Here is an 18063-nt window from a genome sequence, read left to right on the forward strand (position 1 = left end):
AATCGGCCAAAGTAACTGCCCCAGTGATGCTGTTTGGGAAGAGCTGAAAAATCAACAATTCCAGGGTATAGCTAGACAACACTTAATAATCAAAACAATTTTACCTATTTTAACTATCAAAATACACCATCCACATTAAGGCCATTCCCCGGTGACCCGGTATTTTTCTTTCTCACCGTCCTGATACGAAAAGAGAAAAAAAGCTTGGCTCGAGGCTGCTTCTTTCTTATTCCTTAGGAATTATCAATAGAACTTAAAATAAGAACCTCAAAGCGATGAGTGCTTCCTCTTTCGCATATTCAGGTAAAAAATGCTTAACAATGAAATTTATGTTCCACAACTTTTTCTCAATCTTTTTCTAATAATAGCATCTTCTGCAACTAAGAAGCTCGTTTATTCTATTTATTAATACTTTAAGCAGGCTTTTAATTTTACAGTTATCTTTGATTTTTCCAGCAAGCACAACCTGATCCCTCAAGCTTCTGTCAACAACCCCAGACTTGTTAGGTCCTAGCCTAACAACCGAGCTGACGTGAACAAGTCACATAAACAAAGGAAGCAGAAGCAACAAAAAAAAAGTAATATACAAAATATACATTTAGACAACTGTAAAAACTAAGTACTTTGTTATAGCACTTTGAAGGAGGGTAAAACCGCAGCAAACAAACCTGGGTAGAGATTATTTGTAAACCCGAGAATCAAGCGGAACGAACCAATTAAGAGGATAAAAAAAACGTTGTTTTTAGACCAAGTACCAGTTTTAAAACAGATGCTGTTTGCATTGGCAAATTCTCCCTAGCCAAACCCCAAACTGGATGAAACCAAAATCAGTAGCTATAAAGAAAAGAAAAAAAATGTATCGTATATAGGACATAATTCGTACGTGAATATCCTTTTAATGCGAGATATACAAAAGTCTTTGGACCAAAAATTCATTTTTAAGATGTGATTTGGTATAAGATAAATAACTAAAAAATTATGTTCAGGGAAAGTACAAAACAAAACAAAACTGAAAGACAAGCTTTTTATTTCACGGTCAAAAAGCTTCGCGAATTTTGACGAAAATCACACAAATTTAATTCGCAAAATTGTCGAAGAGCAAAGAGAGTAGCTAAAGTTTATATTTGAAAAATCTTCTAATATATAATTTTGCATTCGCGAAGGTTTTTGTCTACGAAATTTGCTGTCCTTAAAACAATTGATGTAATTTCGGTTAAATAGTTAGCCAAATCAAAATATGACTAAAAACCTTTTCTCCAACAAAATTTAACAAATATAACAACAGAAAAGTATGTATAATTGAAACAAAAAAACAAACATACATAAACTAAATAAAAGCACAGAGGAGGTTCATAGGGTTGCCACTCATTTCGCAACTTATTGTTTTAAGATTCTTAAAATAACTGAGGAAGATGAAACCTGTTTTATTTAACAGCGTTTTTCGATTAGTGGAGGATACAAACATTTAGAAGATTTTAGGAGAATTTTAATTAGCGAGAGTGTAACTTACAACCACAAAAGGCGAAATATATCTAAAGAATTGAATATGCAGTATATAGCTATTATGGACTTTTATTCCACGAAAGAAAATCAAGAAAATCCATTATAAAGATTATGTCCGACAAATGAATATTCCCTACAAAATTTTTAAGAATTTTCACAAAAAAATCAGGAAATTTTAGGATTTTATAAGATTTTTTCGGATTTATTTTTCAAGAATTTTTTAGGATTTTCAGAAGGCGCGAGAACCCTGCTTCGTATCAACCAATCAATCAATAAGACACGAATCTATATGCTTATTGATGTCTTCATTACCAATGCCTTCCAAAGATTTTTGACATACTGGGCATGCGCGAGATTTCTTTTTCTGATTCTGTGTGAACATCATATTAAATAAATTTGTTTGTTTTTGTCTCTTACCACGTGGCGATGACGTCACATTGTTACTCAGACTTCTTTTCATTTTTTTATTTTTACCAGGATTATGCGCAATTGAACTATCGGAATTAGATTCAGTTACTTTTTTGCTTGAATTATTGCAGGTCTCAGTGACACTTGCGTTTTCAATTGAGTTTAAGTCATTGCTACTTTTTGAACGCCCTTCCTTTGTACACCCATTTTCTTCCACAGGGGCGGTAAAAAAACTCTTTATAGTTTTCGATTTATTAAAAGCCTTTACTTGCGATTTTTTATTTACAGGTGTTTCCTCTTCAGTTATGATTTCGGTTATTTGACCCTAAAAATCAAAACAAGGTAATTATTACTTTGGACATCATAATTAATTATTAGTGACGCGATGAAACTTAAACCCAAAATTATTTGGATGGTTTACGTTAGCCACCGTGTAAAAAGAGGGCCGCTTTAATGCTGAACTAACATTTAAACAAACTGCACATAAACCGACCGTTGTTAATTATTTTTTTGTGATATTACTGGCATCATAGCGACAACAATCCAAATAATTAACAATTAAGTACAAGGTCATTATAAAAAGAGATTTTTTTGGGTATTCTGAATATTAATTTTGCGTGCAATGAACTGTACATACATCTATAAAAATTAGTACAGGTAGAATACAACGAATATGATAATTTACAATCTTAATAAAAAATTCTGTCGAGATTTTATAAAGGCAGACAATTTTGTCGCTTAGCATAACTGATCCGATTAAAAAAAACTAACCGTTTGTTGCCGCAACATCAGTTTCTGTTCTTTAATATACCTCTCAGCTTCCGAAATTAAAATGTCAGGATACCTCAAACCAACTACACGCTCCCCGCTGTCTAACTCGACACGTACAACTCGAAGATTCCGATGCTCTCGCCTGAAAAGTAATACAATATATCCAGGTAAACTAACTTTCCCATTAAACACGAGCAAAGGAAACCTATAAACTTTTCTTGATCATCATTAAAAAACTGAAATACTGCTTTTTATTCGGTTAGCACAAAAAGATCTCCCTGCTACCGCACGAACCCCCAAAACAGAAAGCAGGTCGAAAATGTTTATTATACCAGAAAATTTGATTTAAAAGCTTATGCAGAATAAATTAAGGATATCAAATATTTGTAAAATACTTTTCTGACGTTCTCAGTAATATTTATCCGTCAATATGATATCCAAGATGATTTAAGATGTTGTTTTTATCCTAATTGGTCATAAAATTTTCTTTAAAATCAAATTTCATGTATGTCACTAAAGTCAAAAATCAACAGCTTGTTTTTTAAATATTGTCTATATGAAAAGTGTTCAAAAAAAAAACAAAAAAAAACAACCAATCACTTACGGTAACTGTAGCGCATGCGCGAACTTAGCAACAACGGCTTCAAGTGAAGGCAAAATGGATAGAATTCGACCAGTTAAAAGATGAAGTTCTGTAATCCTACTACCAACTAGAATAAATAAATATAAAAGACTTAAATAAATGCATATATAAGCAACTTATCTGGGCGTTGCTCTGATTCTATACACTTAAAAACAATTTTAGAGAATCTTAGAGGTGCAGTGTTGCTTATATTGATTTATATTACTAAGGAGTTAACTAAATTACCAAATAAAACAGTATTGCGAACAGTATTCTGGTCCTCTACAAAGAGACTTCTCATCTTAGTAACAAACAACTGGCAAAGTAACTCACTTTTACAAGTTGTAATATGTTTACATTTGTTACCATGAATACATCCTGTTCTCGTTCTTTCGTACTGTTCTGTCCAACCGATTTCTAAGATCAAGCAATAAAGCTGCTTAGACACACTAATTCACGACATATTGTAACGATGTGTCTAGCATTCGAAATTTACAGTGAAAAAACTCAAGTGTGCCCTAAATAATATTCTTAACCACTATGCCTACTACATGCTATGTACAAAGTTAGCAATAAGCTAGAATACGTGGAATATTATGTTACTATGTTGAGACGGTAGAATTTAAAGAGGCTACGAAACGGTTTAAGTAAGATATTCGACATGGACGTTACTCTCTATCTTCGCGCTTTATGAATGAAGGTGTGTAATAATAAATTTCACAACTGTATAGACAATGTTTATGAACAATTATTTCTGTTTACTTATATTTTTTTCTGGCGCTAAAATGAGCTACGGTCTATAAAATATAATAAATATCAGTAAATCGAAAGTTTGTTTTGACCAGGGAATAGAGACAACACGTGGAGCTATTTTGAAAATAAATATTGCTAGCTTTAAGGTCTCAAATACCTTTAAAAAGGCTTCAAAGTTATCGTTGTTGCTTAGACTGGCTTTATGTGCAATAATCTTGTATGTTTTTACGTAAAATTTCGAAGAATACAACTAGCTGGCTCAAAAAATGCTTAATGTATATTTCATCAGAAGACTAGATTTAATTGTATAGTAAATGCTTATATCAAACAATTATGGATATCAATTACATGTAGGAAACTTTTTTGTAATTTTTACATTTGGATATGCAATGTGATTCTTAAAATGATTTTCGCTGTTTTTGTCTTCATTGCTCATAAATTTTTCTAAAACCATTAAAGCCTGGACTTCTGTTTAAGTCACTAAAGTAAAAAATTAACAGCCCTTTTTGTAGCACCTTTTAACATGAACAATGTTACTCCTAGATAACATGTATTCACGCATGCCCAGACACACTTGATAACACACCTGCGTCAAAGGGTTCAATACGATCGTATTTATGAAATAAGTCGGCTTTCTCTTCTTCGAACGCCGACATACCAGTATTTGGTCTAAACAAATAAAAATAGAAGTAAGAAAGAAGATACAAGAAATAAAACAAAAAAAAAAATTATTTTACACGGCCTTTCGGAGTAACTTGTTAGTTTAAGTTATTGCAAGATCTATTCTAATCATAAAATCAAACAAGAAAACAAACAAACAAACAAACAAATTAGATACCGCATGACTGTGAACAAATGATTCGATCGTTCTTTTTGGATAGCCAACACGTATAGTTTTCTTCCATACTGATCTCGTTTTGAGCGATAAAAACCACTCTCGTTATGTTTGTTCACATTATACTTCTCTACAGCTTGTTCGAATGGCACACCTCTGTCCACCAGTACTAACACGTGTCTAGTATACAGAAAAGACATATTGTGAATCCTTTAATTTTTTGGAGATTTTAAAGAGGTGTTTACTAGTCATTTTGTTATTCCAAGAAAGAAAAGAAAATTAAAGACAAATACAGTTGGAGAGTAATAGAAGAAGATTAACGATACTTTTTAATGCTACTAATAACTTAATAAGAGTGTTTCCAATTAATAAACGCCTTACTTCTAGGCGTTTATTAGGGGCAATATGAGAGGGCGAGAGACGTTAAATAGAGGGTTTACGGTAAATGCAGTAAAGTCATACAAGGCCTGTCAAATATAAAGAACGCCGCATATAACGTACCAATTTCCTAAAATTGTAAGCTAAATTAATTAAGCAAAGGCAGTTTTCGTCATTTCTTCAAACATGAACAATAAAGTCAAATGGTCAATATTAATTTAGCGCACATGTAGGTGGGAAGCGGTTAAAATTTGCCAGTGACATTCTTTAGCGCTCCCGCACAACAAATAATCCATGGCGGAGCACAGATTCCCCAAATTTGGAAAAAATGGTAATACTGACGTTGTAACAACCGCAAGTCCGCCGTGAACATTGACAAGTGAACCTATGGCAAAAAATCTAACGAAAGGTTTTCACAGACCTAGTTACAGATGAGCCCAATTGTGCTTCCTTAAACACTACTCTGGGTTGACCAGTTAACGTGATCGAATTACCACGGATATCTGTCACACCATCGTTATATCTAAAATGGTAAAGAAGAGTCTCCATATAATAGCTGTATTCTGCCTTACAAACACGACTATACTTATATATAGAATGCAGAAGACCTTAACCAGACTAAACATGCAGAAGAAAACTTTCTTTACCTTCCCTCTTTCTTAGCAGCTTCCGTCATTGCATCCAAGCATTTACAAAAATATCCAAAAATCTTAAAAAAAACAGGGGGTTATTATACACTTTCGACCTGCTTTCATAAACAAACAGTTCAAATTATTACCAGGTTTTGCTTGTTAACTTCTAACCCTAAAATGCGATTTAAAAACTTTCCGACGTTTTTTGCATTAAAGTCTAAAACATTGGCTCCAACAACGTTCTGCTCAAGTACATCCATATCAACCAAACATGACTGAAAGAGAAAAGTATAATTCCAGATAAGAAAATGTATACTTACACAAATTGGAGGCAAGTGCAACCTAAAACAATGACAACACTAGCTGCAAATGACACTACCTACGACTACTTCAACTACAACCACGACTATGACAACACCAGCGGCAGAAAAAATGATATCTTTCACGAAAATCACTTGACGTACAACTACTTCCATGACGAAAAAACGACATTGATACCTACAACAGTGGCAACACCAGCAACTGTAAACATTAACCAATAGCAGGACGCTAACAATAACAACAACAACAACAACAACCTCTACAAAAACAGTGGCAACAGTGGGATGGCGACAACAACAGCAACAAAAACGAAAAACAAGTACAACGCAACAAAGGTGACATAGAATGACAACAAAACAAAATAAACATGAATTTTTAACATTCACCTTCATTTTATCTTGAAAACCATCAACAGACTCTTTAACATCGTTGCCAACGGATTGACATACATCGGCTAGTGACAAACCAACAAACAACTTCCGCTAGAAGAAATATACGTCGTTTAAAATGAAAAGAAGTATAAATCGAAAATAATAAAAACAAAACAAACAAAAAAAGCAAGACAACCAAACACGAGTTTCAATAAGATAGTACAGCGCAACTAAGTTATAATTTTACTGAAGGAATAACTTAAGATTTAAGAAAAGAGAATGACATTATGTGGGATACACACACACATCAACAAACTACATAAATCGATATGTTCACAATGTACCTAATTTTCACTTTCTTTCCTGAAAACTCAAAAAAAAGTCAGAAAAAAAACAGAATTTTTATTCTCTTTCATTCAACGGTCGGTTTCCATAGACATAAGTATTAAGCAACAGCCGGGCAACATTAACTTGACTTAAATAACAAACGTCCTATGGGAAAAATGTGAAGCTTGATTTACAGTAAAATCCGCATTTGTCGCGCAACATCCCTTTCGCTGCTTTGCTGTACATGTGTTCCCATTAAAGTCGCAGTGGTGACTTAATTTTATATTAAAGAGAAACAAGGCCTTAATAGGACGAGAAATCAGTGTTGTATAAAACAAAATATGAAACTATTTAAGACACTGACCTGAGCTATAGCTTCGTACATAAGTTTTAATGCCTGTCTACCGTATGGGGTATCGAAGTTAAACTGGGTGAGATCAGCACCGGTGGCAGCCCTTCGATCACCTTTTGTTAACGCACCTAACGATTGGAGCCTTTTAGCCACAGCTGCAGCAAATCTTCTTTCGCCTCCAAGGTTGGACGTCACCAGCTTATAGATTGGACCACTGAAATACAATTCTTACGTGTGTATTTATAAACACGAAAATGCTGACGTCTTTACGCTGAAATCCAAGAAAGGGAGCGTGCACATATTACGTAATCAAATTTTCGCTTATTTTTACTCCACCCTTCCCCATGTTATCAGTCGTAATCATTTGGTTGACCCCCTCCCAGAATTACGTCATCATCTTCTTAACCCCCCTTACCTCCAAAAAAAAAAAAAAAAACGGAAAAAAATACGAATATTTACAGTTTTATATTTTACTTTTATATTTTATATGCAAGATATAGAATATGGCGAATACAAACCCTTTAGATAGTTGATAATTTTCACACTTATGATAAAATATGCTGTTAATAATTTTTTGATTTGCTTATGTCATCAAACTACTTGACCCTTCCCCTCTCCCCCATAATCAAGCGTAAGCAATTTCGATGACCCCCCTTCCCCCCTACGTAATATGAGAACCCTCCCAAAGGAGTCATTCATGGCAACATGTGCCAAATAAAAGTAAAAAAAAGCAGCTGACCTTCACATGAACTTATGCTGTGATTAATAAAAACCAAAAAAAAAAACAAAGACTAGTAAAAACGACAAGAAAACTACCAAATACCTGCTTTGGTTAGATCGATGCGAGCGTCCTAACTGTTGCACTGCTTTGTCTGCACTCCATGGTAGTTCTGCAGTTATATGCACTCTCCTTTTCTGGTTCTTGGAACGTACATCAGCATGTAATGATATACCTATACAAACACACAAGAAATAGGGACATTACACATGCTTCAACTCAAAATTAGGTGTCGCGTGAATACACCAAGCTTTCATATAGATCAATATGGATAGACACCAGGTCCCGAGTGAAGTTTTTTTCACCCTGGCTCATTCTTCATTTCGCACCTTTGAATGTCATCTGGATACCAATGGTGTTTACATTACATTTTTATCAACACACCTGTACTGGCAGCATCTGATATGATGGCAACTAGCTTCTCTCCATTCATAAATGCATTCCTCTATGAAAAATTATATAAAAAATAGAAAAACGATAAGAAAGTAGAATTAACGAAATGAAAGTTTAAATTCCTAATTCCTAATTTTTAACATGCTATATTAAAGTTCAAACAATTTTCCGCAAGTATAATTTTAATAACTATAAAGTGGGTTTAATGACACCTGAATAAAGCAACAAATACAACGGAAACCAAAAGAAGTACATCAACACAACACCAACCTCCTGTACGCTGATACTATCGACGTTATTTGAAGCTCCGCCTCGTAAATAATAACTCGGTTTATCTTTCTTTGAATAACGCCCAACAAAACCTCGTCTACCGGTCATTTCAGCTACGCAATTTGGACCACCTAATTCATCAATCAGTTCGTCTAGAGGGCTAAATAAAACAAGTGTGTTTATTGCTAACAATATAGCAATATAACAATAAAGACGAGGCTATAGAAAACCGGAGGTATACTTAATTGGAGAGAGCGCAGACTAATAGTAAATATGGCATTATAAAGTTACAAAATACAACATGGAATTTAGCTTTGCATTGTTTCTGTGACTTTTTGGTTGACTAGGGCCCTTTGTCTACCTATGTGCAACTATCCATAAGCTCACACAGGTATTCAACCTTGAATTGAGGAGGGAGGGGGAATTTCATGTGATATGTTGTTTTTTAACAAAATAGGGTTATCTCAAACAATTTTGTGTAAAGGTTATAGCTAGCTAACCTACTGTTGAACAAACTTGAGTGTGCTATTAAAATTGTGTGCTAATGCCGTTGTGTGCATGTCGAAACCTTGTGCTGGGGCCTCAGCCCCTGATGCTCATATCAACCTTATTAAGTCACAAAATGATTGAAAATGCATTGCAAGAAGTAATATTACGTCAAACAGCCCAAGTTGATATTTTTCCCATGTTTGTATACACCAAGGATCCCTGGGCTAAATCCACTAATAATTTTGGGACAATAAGGTAACCGCTTGAAGAATCAATCAAAGAAAAAAAAGGAATTTTGCAGCTATTTGTGAACAAATATACTTATTGAAACTTTGGACTACACCCAATATATTCATATAAGCATATTGATACAATATTCTCGTAAAAACAGAGCTTAAAAACAGAAGTTCAATTTGAATGATTAAAAAAAAAATGAAAAATGAAAATCTTAGCATATAAAGTAAATTTTTACAGTAGGTTAAAACTGATGGACAATTCATGACTTTTCTGACAGAGTAGACATGACATTATGTAAATATTCCAATAAAAAGTGGACACTGTGACGCAAAACTTGCACAATATTATTTTTCTTCATGCTTCATCCGTTTGAAGCTAGAAATAAAATAATGGATTGAGCCTCAAGCTTAAATCAATTAGAATGTCATCACAAAGGTTACCTGTTTGGTAAAGTGATCCTTTCAGAGAAATTAATCAACAGAGTTTTCGCTTCAACACACCAGTTGTCAATTTTAGGCAATTTGCCCTAAAACAAAACAATAATATCATAATGACAAATATAAATATCATAATTATTCCTGTTAGAATATTTTGAGAATTTAAATTTACCTCTTATTATCGTCATGTTAGCTCAAAAGAATTATTTTTCGTCAATTTTGCAAGTTTTCAACGAAAATTACTTGAAAACTCGCCCTTGAAATACTGTGTAAATGGAGAAACAAAATGTCATCAAATGGTTTTTTCATGAAATTTAATTCTTTCGAAATATTAGGACTTGCCAACTTCGCGAAAATTAGTTCTTTTGAAAACTTAATTTTATTTTCGAATTTTTTCGCGAAAATTAATTCGTCGAAGGTATTCCACCCACAGGCGTTCTTATCATATTAAAAATTTTCCATTTTTTTAATTAACAATAGAAATGCAAATTGGAATTCTAACGGAAATGGAATTCTAACGGAATTCTAACCCTGTTATTCTGGGTTTTTTTAACACGTCATCGAAACGCTCTGAATTTTGGGACTTTTCTTAAAATTTTCTTTTTTCTCGAAAAAATAGTTTTCCTGGGATATATATTTCGTTGACAGAGGGATTGAGGAGAGTGGGGGAGAGAGGGAATTGTCATTATGCTGACCAAAATACTTGTAATTTTAAACATTACAACTTCCAGGCAAATAATTCTTACAGAAACAATACTCATTTGAACGCATAAAGGAACATAGCTAAATTTCAAAAAAATGATAAATCCATTCTTATAAAAGGAAATCATAGATTAGTCACATGACCAAAATATCGATTTTTTTCTTAGTTAAATCTGTCATGCAACAACTATTTACAGAGTCTGTAATTTCTAGTGTTCTAAAAATAACCATCGCTGTCAATCTGTATCAACACTAGCTAATAATTAAAAGCAAATCAATCGTAAAGAGAGAAAAAAGAGGAAAAGTACTCACAGTTCCTGCTATTTCCGTCGGGAAATATTGAATAATGAAGCGTCTTAACATCTCCCTCGTTAACGATACAAAATTATCAATATGTCCATCATTTTGATCCAACTCAGTAGCGAGACTAGCCTACATATGTTATTCAATACGTATTCCTTTAAGTGTTGTGCCACGTTGTAATAAAAGCGGCTTATTTGTATTAAAAAAGCTGACTCATTTTGTAGTAAAGAAGCTGACTTATTTTGATATAAAAACATGATTTAACTATAAAGCATTTCACCCTCTTTGTTACAAAACGAGCCGATAACTTATCACAAAACGCGCCAAAACGTAATCTTAAATTTATAATCCTAAAATACATCCAAGAAAAATGCTTAAAATGCTGAAAAGTTTTAATAAAAAGATTGGACACGAAGTATGAAAATTTTCAAAATTACTTTATTACGAGTAATCATGAAAAGAATACAAGAAACAATGATTATATGATAACTCAACCTATGGTAAAATTGGGATGTAAGCTGTTTTCTATTTTTTTGGTCCAAAATTATAAAATTCACTTCCACTAGATATTAGGAAGTGTGACTCGTTTAGCCAGTTTAACGCCTTGTGCAAGAAGCACTTCTCATAGTTAAAACATTTTCTTTCTCTTGTCTGATCTCTTTTACTTCTTCATATTTTCAAGTTCTTTTATTTTTCTAGTTTTTCAGTTTTTCATATTTTTTCAATTGAATTTAAACTTACCCTTTTCTCTATTTTTACTTTTTTTTACTTTTGAGGTTCAGAATACACAGGACTTATAGATTTTACCATTTTAAACTATAAATACAACGTTCCATATTCTATCATATGATGCTTTTCTCCAAATACCTTGCATGCTAACTTATTCTTTTAGGACGTATATGAAAAACATTTTTTTGTAAATTGATCATATCTATATTCCTTATTCGGAATAATAAAAAATAGTAATAAAAAGGATAATTGGAAGAAACACAATTCCAAAAAAATCACCACCCAAAAAAATCTGAGAAAGGCAAAAACAGAAATTTATACAATAAAACCTATTTCAATTAATTTTTGCATTTTCAAAACAAGAATGTTCAATATCAACATCAATTCATTATTGCACGGAGACACATATTTAATGTTACCTCGCCAGTAGTTTGTAGACCAATCACAACACAGTAACCTTCAGATAATGCTTGCCTTGCTTGTTTTACAATTTCAGGTAACTTCATACTCATGCTAAAACAAAAGTGAGACAAAACTTCAAACTGAAACTTGAGTATTCTTTTATATGCAAAAGAATTTAGTTTGTACATCGTAGGCTGACATATACAGCAATCTACCTATTTCAGGTAATTTCGTACTCATATTGAAAGAAAGTAGCAAGACACAACTTTAAACTGAAACTTTTGTAGTTTTTTAAATGCAAAAGAACTTAGTTTGCACATCGTAGGCTGATACTTTCCGCAATCTATGCACACATATCCAGTTCCAACATTCACCATATGAACTAATCAAATATCCAGCCAGAGATATTAGTTGGAAGACTTCTAATAAAAATCGAGAACAAAAAATCACCATAATTGTTTAAAGAATCGTTGATGACATGCCCAAAAGTGGCTCCACACCCTTGTTTTGGCACTTGCAGTGCGATTAAGAGCAACTGCCAATGCTTTTTTCAGCTCCTTCCTAAAGAAAACATGAAAAGTAAAAAACAAGGCGTTTACGGCAGTTAAAGGTGATGTAAATTATAAGAAAAAACTAAGTGTCAAGACCTAGGATTTTATTACCAATATTACTTAGGAGCAATTGGGAATAAAAACTCTAACTTTCTGGTCATAGCACCATCCCTAGCCATTTTAATTAAAACGTCACAAGAATACATCAAATTTTATCCTTTATATTAAAAAGGATTCTTATTCTTACCAAACATGAACAGCTTTGTCATAAATTTTAATTTGTTCTTCTGTAAGTTTGGCTTCCACAGTTTGAAACTAAATTCAAAAGATGTAACATAATTTTGTACCATCAATACCATAGGAAAGCTATGTGTTTCATTTTTGTACAGACACAAAGCGGCTGCACACTACCTATGAAAGTACTCTTCTTTTTAATGGAAATCAAAAAAAATATTGTAAAAAATTGTTGTGACTTTATATCTTGGTATTTTCATAGGTAACAAAAAAATAAATTCACACACATCATATAGCACATTGCATAACTGGATATTCTTATATTATGTATGAAGATTAATAAAAATAATCTACCAAATAGAAAGGAGGAATGAGAATTCAGGTTTCTGAGAAGAACAAGGAATGTAGTGGGAACTGCGGCTGTTTTCTCTTAAAAATGTATATATTTATGTGGTTTAGTAGACAACAATTAATATAGTAATAACACATTTAATAAGCCTGAGTTTCATTTGTCATCATCACCATTCTCGGCTTAATGTCCATTTTCCATGCTAGCATGGGTTGGGTAGGGTGTATTAATAATCCTATACCAATCTGATCTAGACAGTGTTAGATCTAAACTCAAATTCCTTTGTACTAAGTTTGACCTTAGTACTACCTGCCAAGTCTTTCTTTGTCTACCTCTGGGCTTTGCCCCCAGGAATCATCAAGTCTCTAAACTCTTTACTCAATTATCCTCCTTCATTCTCACCGAGTGTTCCAACCAGCTCAATCTTCTTGTTTGGATAACATCTTAATACTACCTATATCTAGCCTGCCTTTTAGCTCATCTGAACTGTCTCACTTACCATACATGACACTTTTACACAGGCCCATACAACCTCTGCTATTATTTTTTTGTAAGGATTCTTTATGGGCTAGGTTTGAGAAAAATTACAAATTTATGAAATTTTGTATCGGCATACATAAATGTTCCAAAAGGGAAAAGAAAAGGAAGGAATAAATTACTTATGATGGAATGCTTTATTATTAAAGAACCCAATTTTGGATTGAACAAAAACACAACTTGTATCAAAACACAAGTATTTTCTCCCTTCGCTTGCTTCCATTCTTATGTTAAAATACTTGTGTAAAAAGTGTAGACAACACAGGTATTTTTTCTGATGTGTAAAGGCTTTTCTTGTGATGAAAACAAAACAAATCATAAAGTAAAATAAAACTGGTCATTTACAACCCAGTCTATTTTAAATTTGAAATAGACCAGTTTGAGACTTGAGAATTGACCAGTTACGGATAAATAACATATTGATCACTAAAGAGGCTTCACTGTAATAGTTTTTAGTCATATGATTAAATGTAGAACGCACTCTATCATTCCATCTAATTGCGTAAATAAAACAGACCAGAGTAAATAAGCCATACTCAACAAAAAGAAGCAAGCACAAAACACTACCTCTGCTTCTTGGTAAGATAAACCGCGGGAAACATACATTCCAGCAGCCTTCATTTCCATGGACAACATCTCAAGAGCACCTACAAATAGCCAAAATCATGGATAATGTTAAGTTTTGTCAAACGAGCAGAGCATTAAAAATTAAAAGTTATGGTCTACATTAATTGTGTATGAATGGTTACGTTTATGTATACCGTTTACTGAGTAACAATGACCAAACAAGCGCAAAGTCTAAAGAAGTAGGTTGAACTGAAAATTCTATTAAAAAAAAGTAGCAAACAAAAAAACATGCTATTTTTGTATAATTTATCAGTTCATAGGGCATGGTATTTGATTTGATTATATAAATCAAAATGAGAGGAAGCTGAATAAAAAAGAAATGAACATAACATGTTATTATTCCTGATGCCTTCATCTTTAGAAGTTTTCTTAAGCGCCTAGTGACCGAATAAGTGTCCAAGAAATGAATTGGTAACATTATCGTATATGTTATCTCTTGACGCAAACGTTTTAGCATTGAAAGCAAACTGTCAAGTTGTATCAGTTGAATCATGCTTATGCATATATTACTAATTTCCATGTTTAAAAACACGTGACTTCTGTTTACGTAACAAAATAAGATTTTTTACACCTTTTTGTCAAAACAAAATCAAAGTAACATACAAACAATTTTTAGGCTGTACATTTTAATTTATCCTAACTAACCCTTTAATTAAATAGGTAAATTAATGCATGAAAGATAACAACCATATTGACTTATGTGATTGTGTTCTTGTATTTATAAATTTATGCCCAACTTGACCAGATCAAAGTTGTGTCCCAATTATTACAAGATATACATAAAAATTACAACTTATATAAAAATAGTGATGGAGAATATAGTTCTTTGTGACTTAAAATGTAGTGACGTTTGTGTAAGACGTAACATGTCAGTTTATCAAAGCTTTGCAATAGACATATAGATGTCAATTTCCTTTTCATACATCTCAGCATCTTTTTCTGCCAAGTCTGTTATACGCTCTTGCAATAACGTAGCTACATTACTTTTCTTGCATTGACTTTTAATAACATCATCTTTTTGCATTAAGAACAAAAGAACACCTGCTATATTCTCATGAGTTTCATCATGTGCATGCCTTAACAACTCTACTAGTTTATTCGCCACTTCAGCATAATCGATTTCCTTGTGAGCAAAATCACTGCAAATTAGTTTCCTTAGGAAAAACGATGACTTTAGTCGTAATTTCACATTCTCATTACTCATTAAAGAGATCAACTGATTGACTCCCTTTAAACGAATGAAAAGCTTCTCTGCTGCTTCATGAGACCCAACAGCCGATGAAAGTGCATATAATGTTTTAATTCGAACTGTTTCAACATCTGTTTCTCTAACTTTTTTTAAAAGAATAACAATTCCGTTGTGTTCGAGCAATGTGTTTTGACATATGGGGCTGTTTTGTGCACAGTTTGCAATCAAATCAGCAGTTCTCCATTGCAGTGATGAATACTGAGTGTATTTAAGCATATCCAAACAAAATTTCAGACCACCCATTTTATTAAAATCTAATCCCATGTCCATCCCTTCACAAAGGAAATTGATAGCGTCTAAAACATTTTCCAAATCAGCAAGTTGTGAATCAGTGAAAACAGAAGTAGGGTTGTAGGTAAAAAGCATTTCTGAAAACATGGTCAACTTTTTTCCATCGTCGTTTTCGAGAACATGGTTAATCGCATCTTGCAACCATTTTTTACGCTCTTCTCCCATTTCGGTATTTGCGTATGTTTGTAATTCTTGGTCTGTTAATTTTAAGCTCATTTTTAATAGCTTTTGTAATTCCTTTTGGTTTTTATCTTCACCAGAAGCCATTTTGTTATTATCTAGAATAAAAGCAATAGAGGTTTTTCGGTTAAAACAAATAAATAGGGAAAAAATGAGCAATACAGTGTAATCTGTTTCTTCAACTCTTTCATGCTCTGTCATAATAGAAAGGTATTGTATATAGGAACACTATCAAAAACGTGTGGCAATTTGTAAAGCAACAGTTGTTGTCTTTTTTTTCCATTATGTGCCAGAATTATGGTTTACATTGATAAAAAACTGAAATTTGTGGAGTTGAAAAAAAGTTCTGTACAAAAGATATGGATAAAAACAGCAAGGGGAAATAATCTTTGTTTGGGATATAATCCTTAAAAAACCCAATTTTTTATTTCCTGATTAAATCTAAAAATCATAATTCAAAATATACAAGGATATTAAATTGCGTAAAAAGTGGCAAGAATATACCCCGCTGGATGCCATCCCAGTATTTTTAATCTCGGGGTGGGGGTAGCTTGACTTCTACAGAAAGTTTTCTTCCTTATGTTACAGCTTGTGTGGAAGAAATTCTTGCATTGTATTATGAATTCCAACAGTACTTTTTTTACAATTTTAAAATATTTTGAAAAAATAACGTCAAGTTAATTAAAAAGTAGAAAAAAAATTTATTACCAGGTCTTTTTAAATGTTTTTAAAAGCCCCTTGCGTTTTCAAAATATGCATTAAAGATTTTTAAATTTATGTCCTGTAATATTTTTGAAACAAGGGATGCACTTTAGTTTTAAATTTTGTAGATATAATATATATAATTATCTGCTTCACAATCTTGAACAGAGATTGGTAGAAAGAAGGGAAGAACTTTAAACATTTACAATCTTAAAAAGTTCAACTACTAAGTAATTGAGAAAGCTCTTTCTAAGTAGCATTCATTCTAAACTTGCCAATTTTCACAGCAGAATCATGACTTAGGATCATAAAGATGATATTATGAGATCATATAAAGAAATGAAAGTCTCAGCATGTTGTTGCCAGAAATAAAACAATCAACATAGTCATGTGATCAAAGGCCTTAGAAATTTAAAAATGACAGCATGCTGTAAACCAGATACAAAGCAGGAAAAAGTCAATTACAAAGATTGATTATATTAGCAACCATGCTTGAAACGGGGGTACATTATCAACATTATAACTTCGCATATGAAATATATTTGTCACAAACAAAGTTTCCTTACGTTACTCCAAGGTCTTAAATGGTACTAATTTCTGCAGATGTTGGCATGCCCCAATTTCCTGAATTTTTCACCATTACAGGCCACAGAGCAGATAGGTCTTTAATTAGAATAGACTGGTGCCAAAGTAAAGCTTTTGCAAACTACCGACTTCAGTACTGGCCAAGTGATGTTGTTTGGCCATCTTGCAAAATAAAAAACCCCAGCAATTTTCTAAACCTTTTTTGACCAGGGTTGTATTTTAATGAAAAGTCAAAAAGGAGAACACATACCTTGAAAACACCATCAAAATACAACAACTTCTTTCTAACCATTATGGATTAATTAGATAAGATAGCTATCTTTTTATTCACACCAACTATCCATTATACAAAAAGGTACAGGTTATAAAAAACCTTTAAAATAATCATCATTTTTTTACAGTAAAAAACCTTTAAAATAATCATCATTTTTTTACATGGCCACCCCGTGGCTGTAGTAACAAGAGCATAGCTTCCAAAAAAATAAAAATAAATTAATACACAGTCCCCTTCAACTGATGCCAATGCCTTTGTTTTATTAATTTTTGTTGAAAACTGTAGATCATGGGAAAGATCAAGATCAAAAGTGCCCTGTGTGAGAAAAGATGCATTTGTCCTGGCATAATAATATTTATAATTTATTAATTTCCTTGAATTAATATAATCAGATATATAATCTTAACCACAACAATATATCCCACTTAAGAACAAAAACAGAGCTATTGTGGCATGGTAAAGTGAAATTAA

General features: G+C 32.7%; 2 protein-coding genes across 3 annotated transcripts in view; both read right to left on the reverse strand.

Moving 5' to 3' along the window:
• Window positions 1-1556: 1556 nt before the first annotated feature.
• The window catches only part of LOC130636592 (uncharacterized), a 44141-nt gene continuing 27634 nt past the window's right edge, over window positions 1557-18063 (reverse strand). For both annotated transcript variants that reach the window (XM_057446362.1, XM_057446363.1), the window contains 20 exons: window positions 14252-14331; window positions 12812-12879; window positions 12464-12574; window positions 12031-12124; window positions 10892-11011; window positions 9881-9966; window positions 8715-8874; window positions 8436-8496; window positions 8097-8226; window positions 7286-7487; window positions 6610-6705; window positions 6049-6177; window positions 5918-5979; window positions 5692-5793; window positions 4896-5072; window positions 4644-4726; window positions 3638-3721; window positions 3287-3392; window positions 2683-2824; window positions 1557-2236 (listed from right to left, as the gene is read on the reverse strand). In XM_057446362.1, coding sequence (XP_057302345.1) covers window positions 1769-2236; window positions 2683-2824; window positions 3287-3392; window positions 3638-3721; window positions 4644-4726; window positions 4896-5072; window positions 5692-5793; window positions 5918-5979; window positions 6049-6177; window positions 6610-6705; window positions 7286-7487; window positions 8097-8226; window positions 8436-8496; window positions 8715-8874; window positions 9881-9966; window positions 10892-11011; window positions 12031-12124; window positions 12464-12574; window positions 12812-12879; window positions 14252-14331 — 2561 coding nt within the window. In that variant the 3' untranslated portion in view covers window positions 1557-1768. The remainder of the gene's footprint in view (window positions 2237-2682; window positions 2825-3286; window positions 3393-3637; window positions 3722-4643; window positions 4727-4895; window positions 5073-5691; window positions 5794-5917; window positions 5980-6048; window positions 6178-6609; window positions 6706-7285; window positions 7488-8096; window positions 8227-8435; window positions 8497-8714; window positions 8875-9880; window positions 9967-10891; window positions 11012-12030; window positions 12125-12463; window positions 12575-12811; window positions 12880-14251; window positions 14332-18063) is intronic.
• Window positions 15003-16560, reverse strand: LOC130636594 (hsp70-binding protein 1-like). The gene has a single exon (XM_057446365.1). The coding sequence runs from the start codon at window positions 16230-16232 to the stop codon at window positions 15189-15191; it is 1044 nt and encodes a 347-aa protein (XP_057302348.1). The 5' UTR covers window positions 16233-16560; the 3' UTR covers window positions 15003-15188.

Source organism: Hydractinia symbiolongicarpus, chromosome 3 (assembly GCF_029227915.1).
Source record: "Hydractinia symbiolongicarpus strain clone_291-10 chromosome 3, HSymV2.1, whole genome shotgun sequence".
Taxonomy (NCBI): Eukaryota; Metazoa; Cnidaria; class Hydrozoa; order Anthoathecata; family Hydractiniidae; genus Hydractinia; species Hydractinia symbiolongicarpus.

What these genes read in the sequence shown, in the direction of transcription:
- LOC130636594 (XM_057446365.1), bottom strand. Translation starts at nt 16,232, where the DNA reads ATGACAGAGCATGAAAGAGTTGAAGAAACAGATTACACTGTATTGCTC.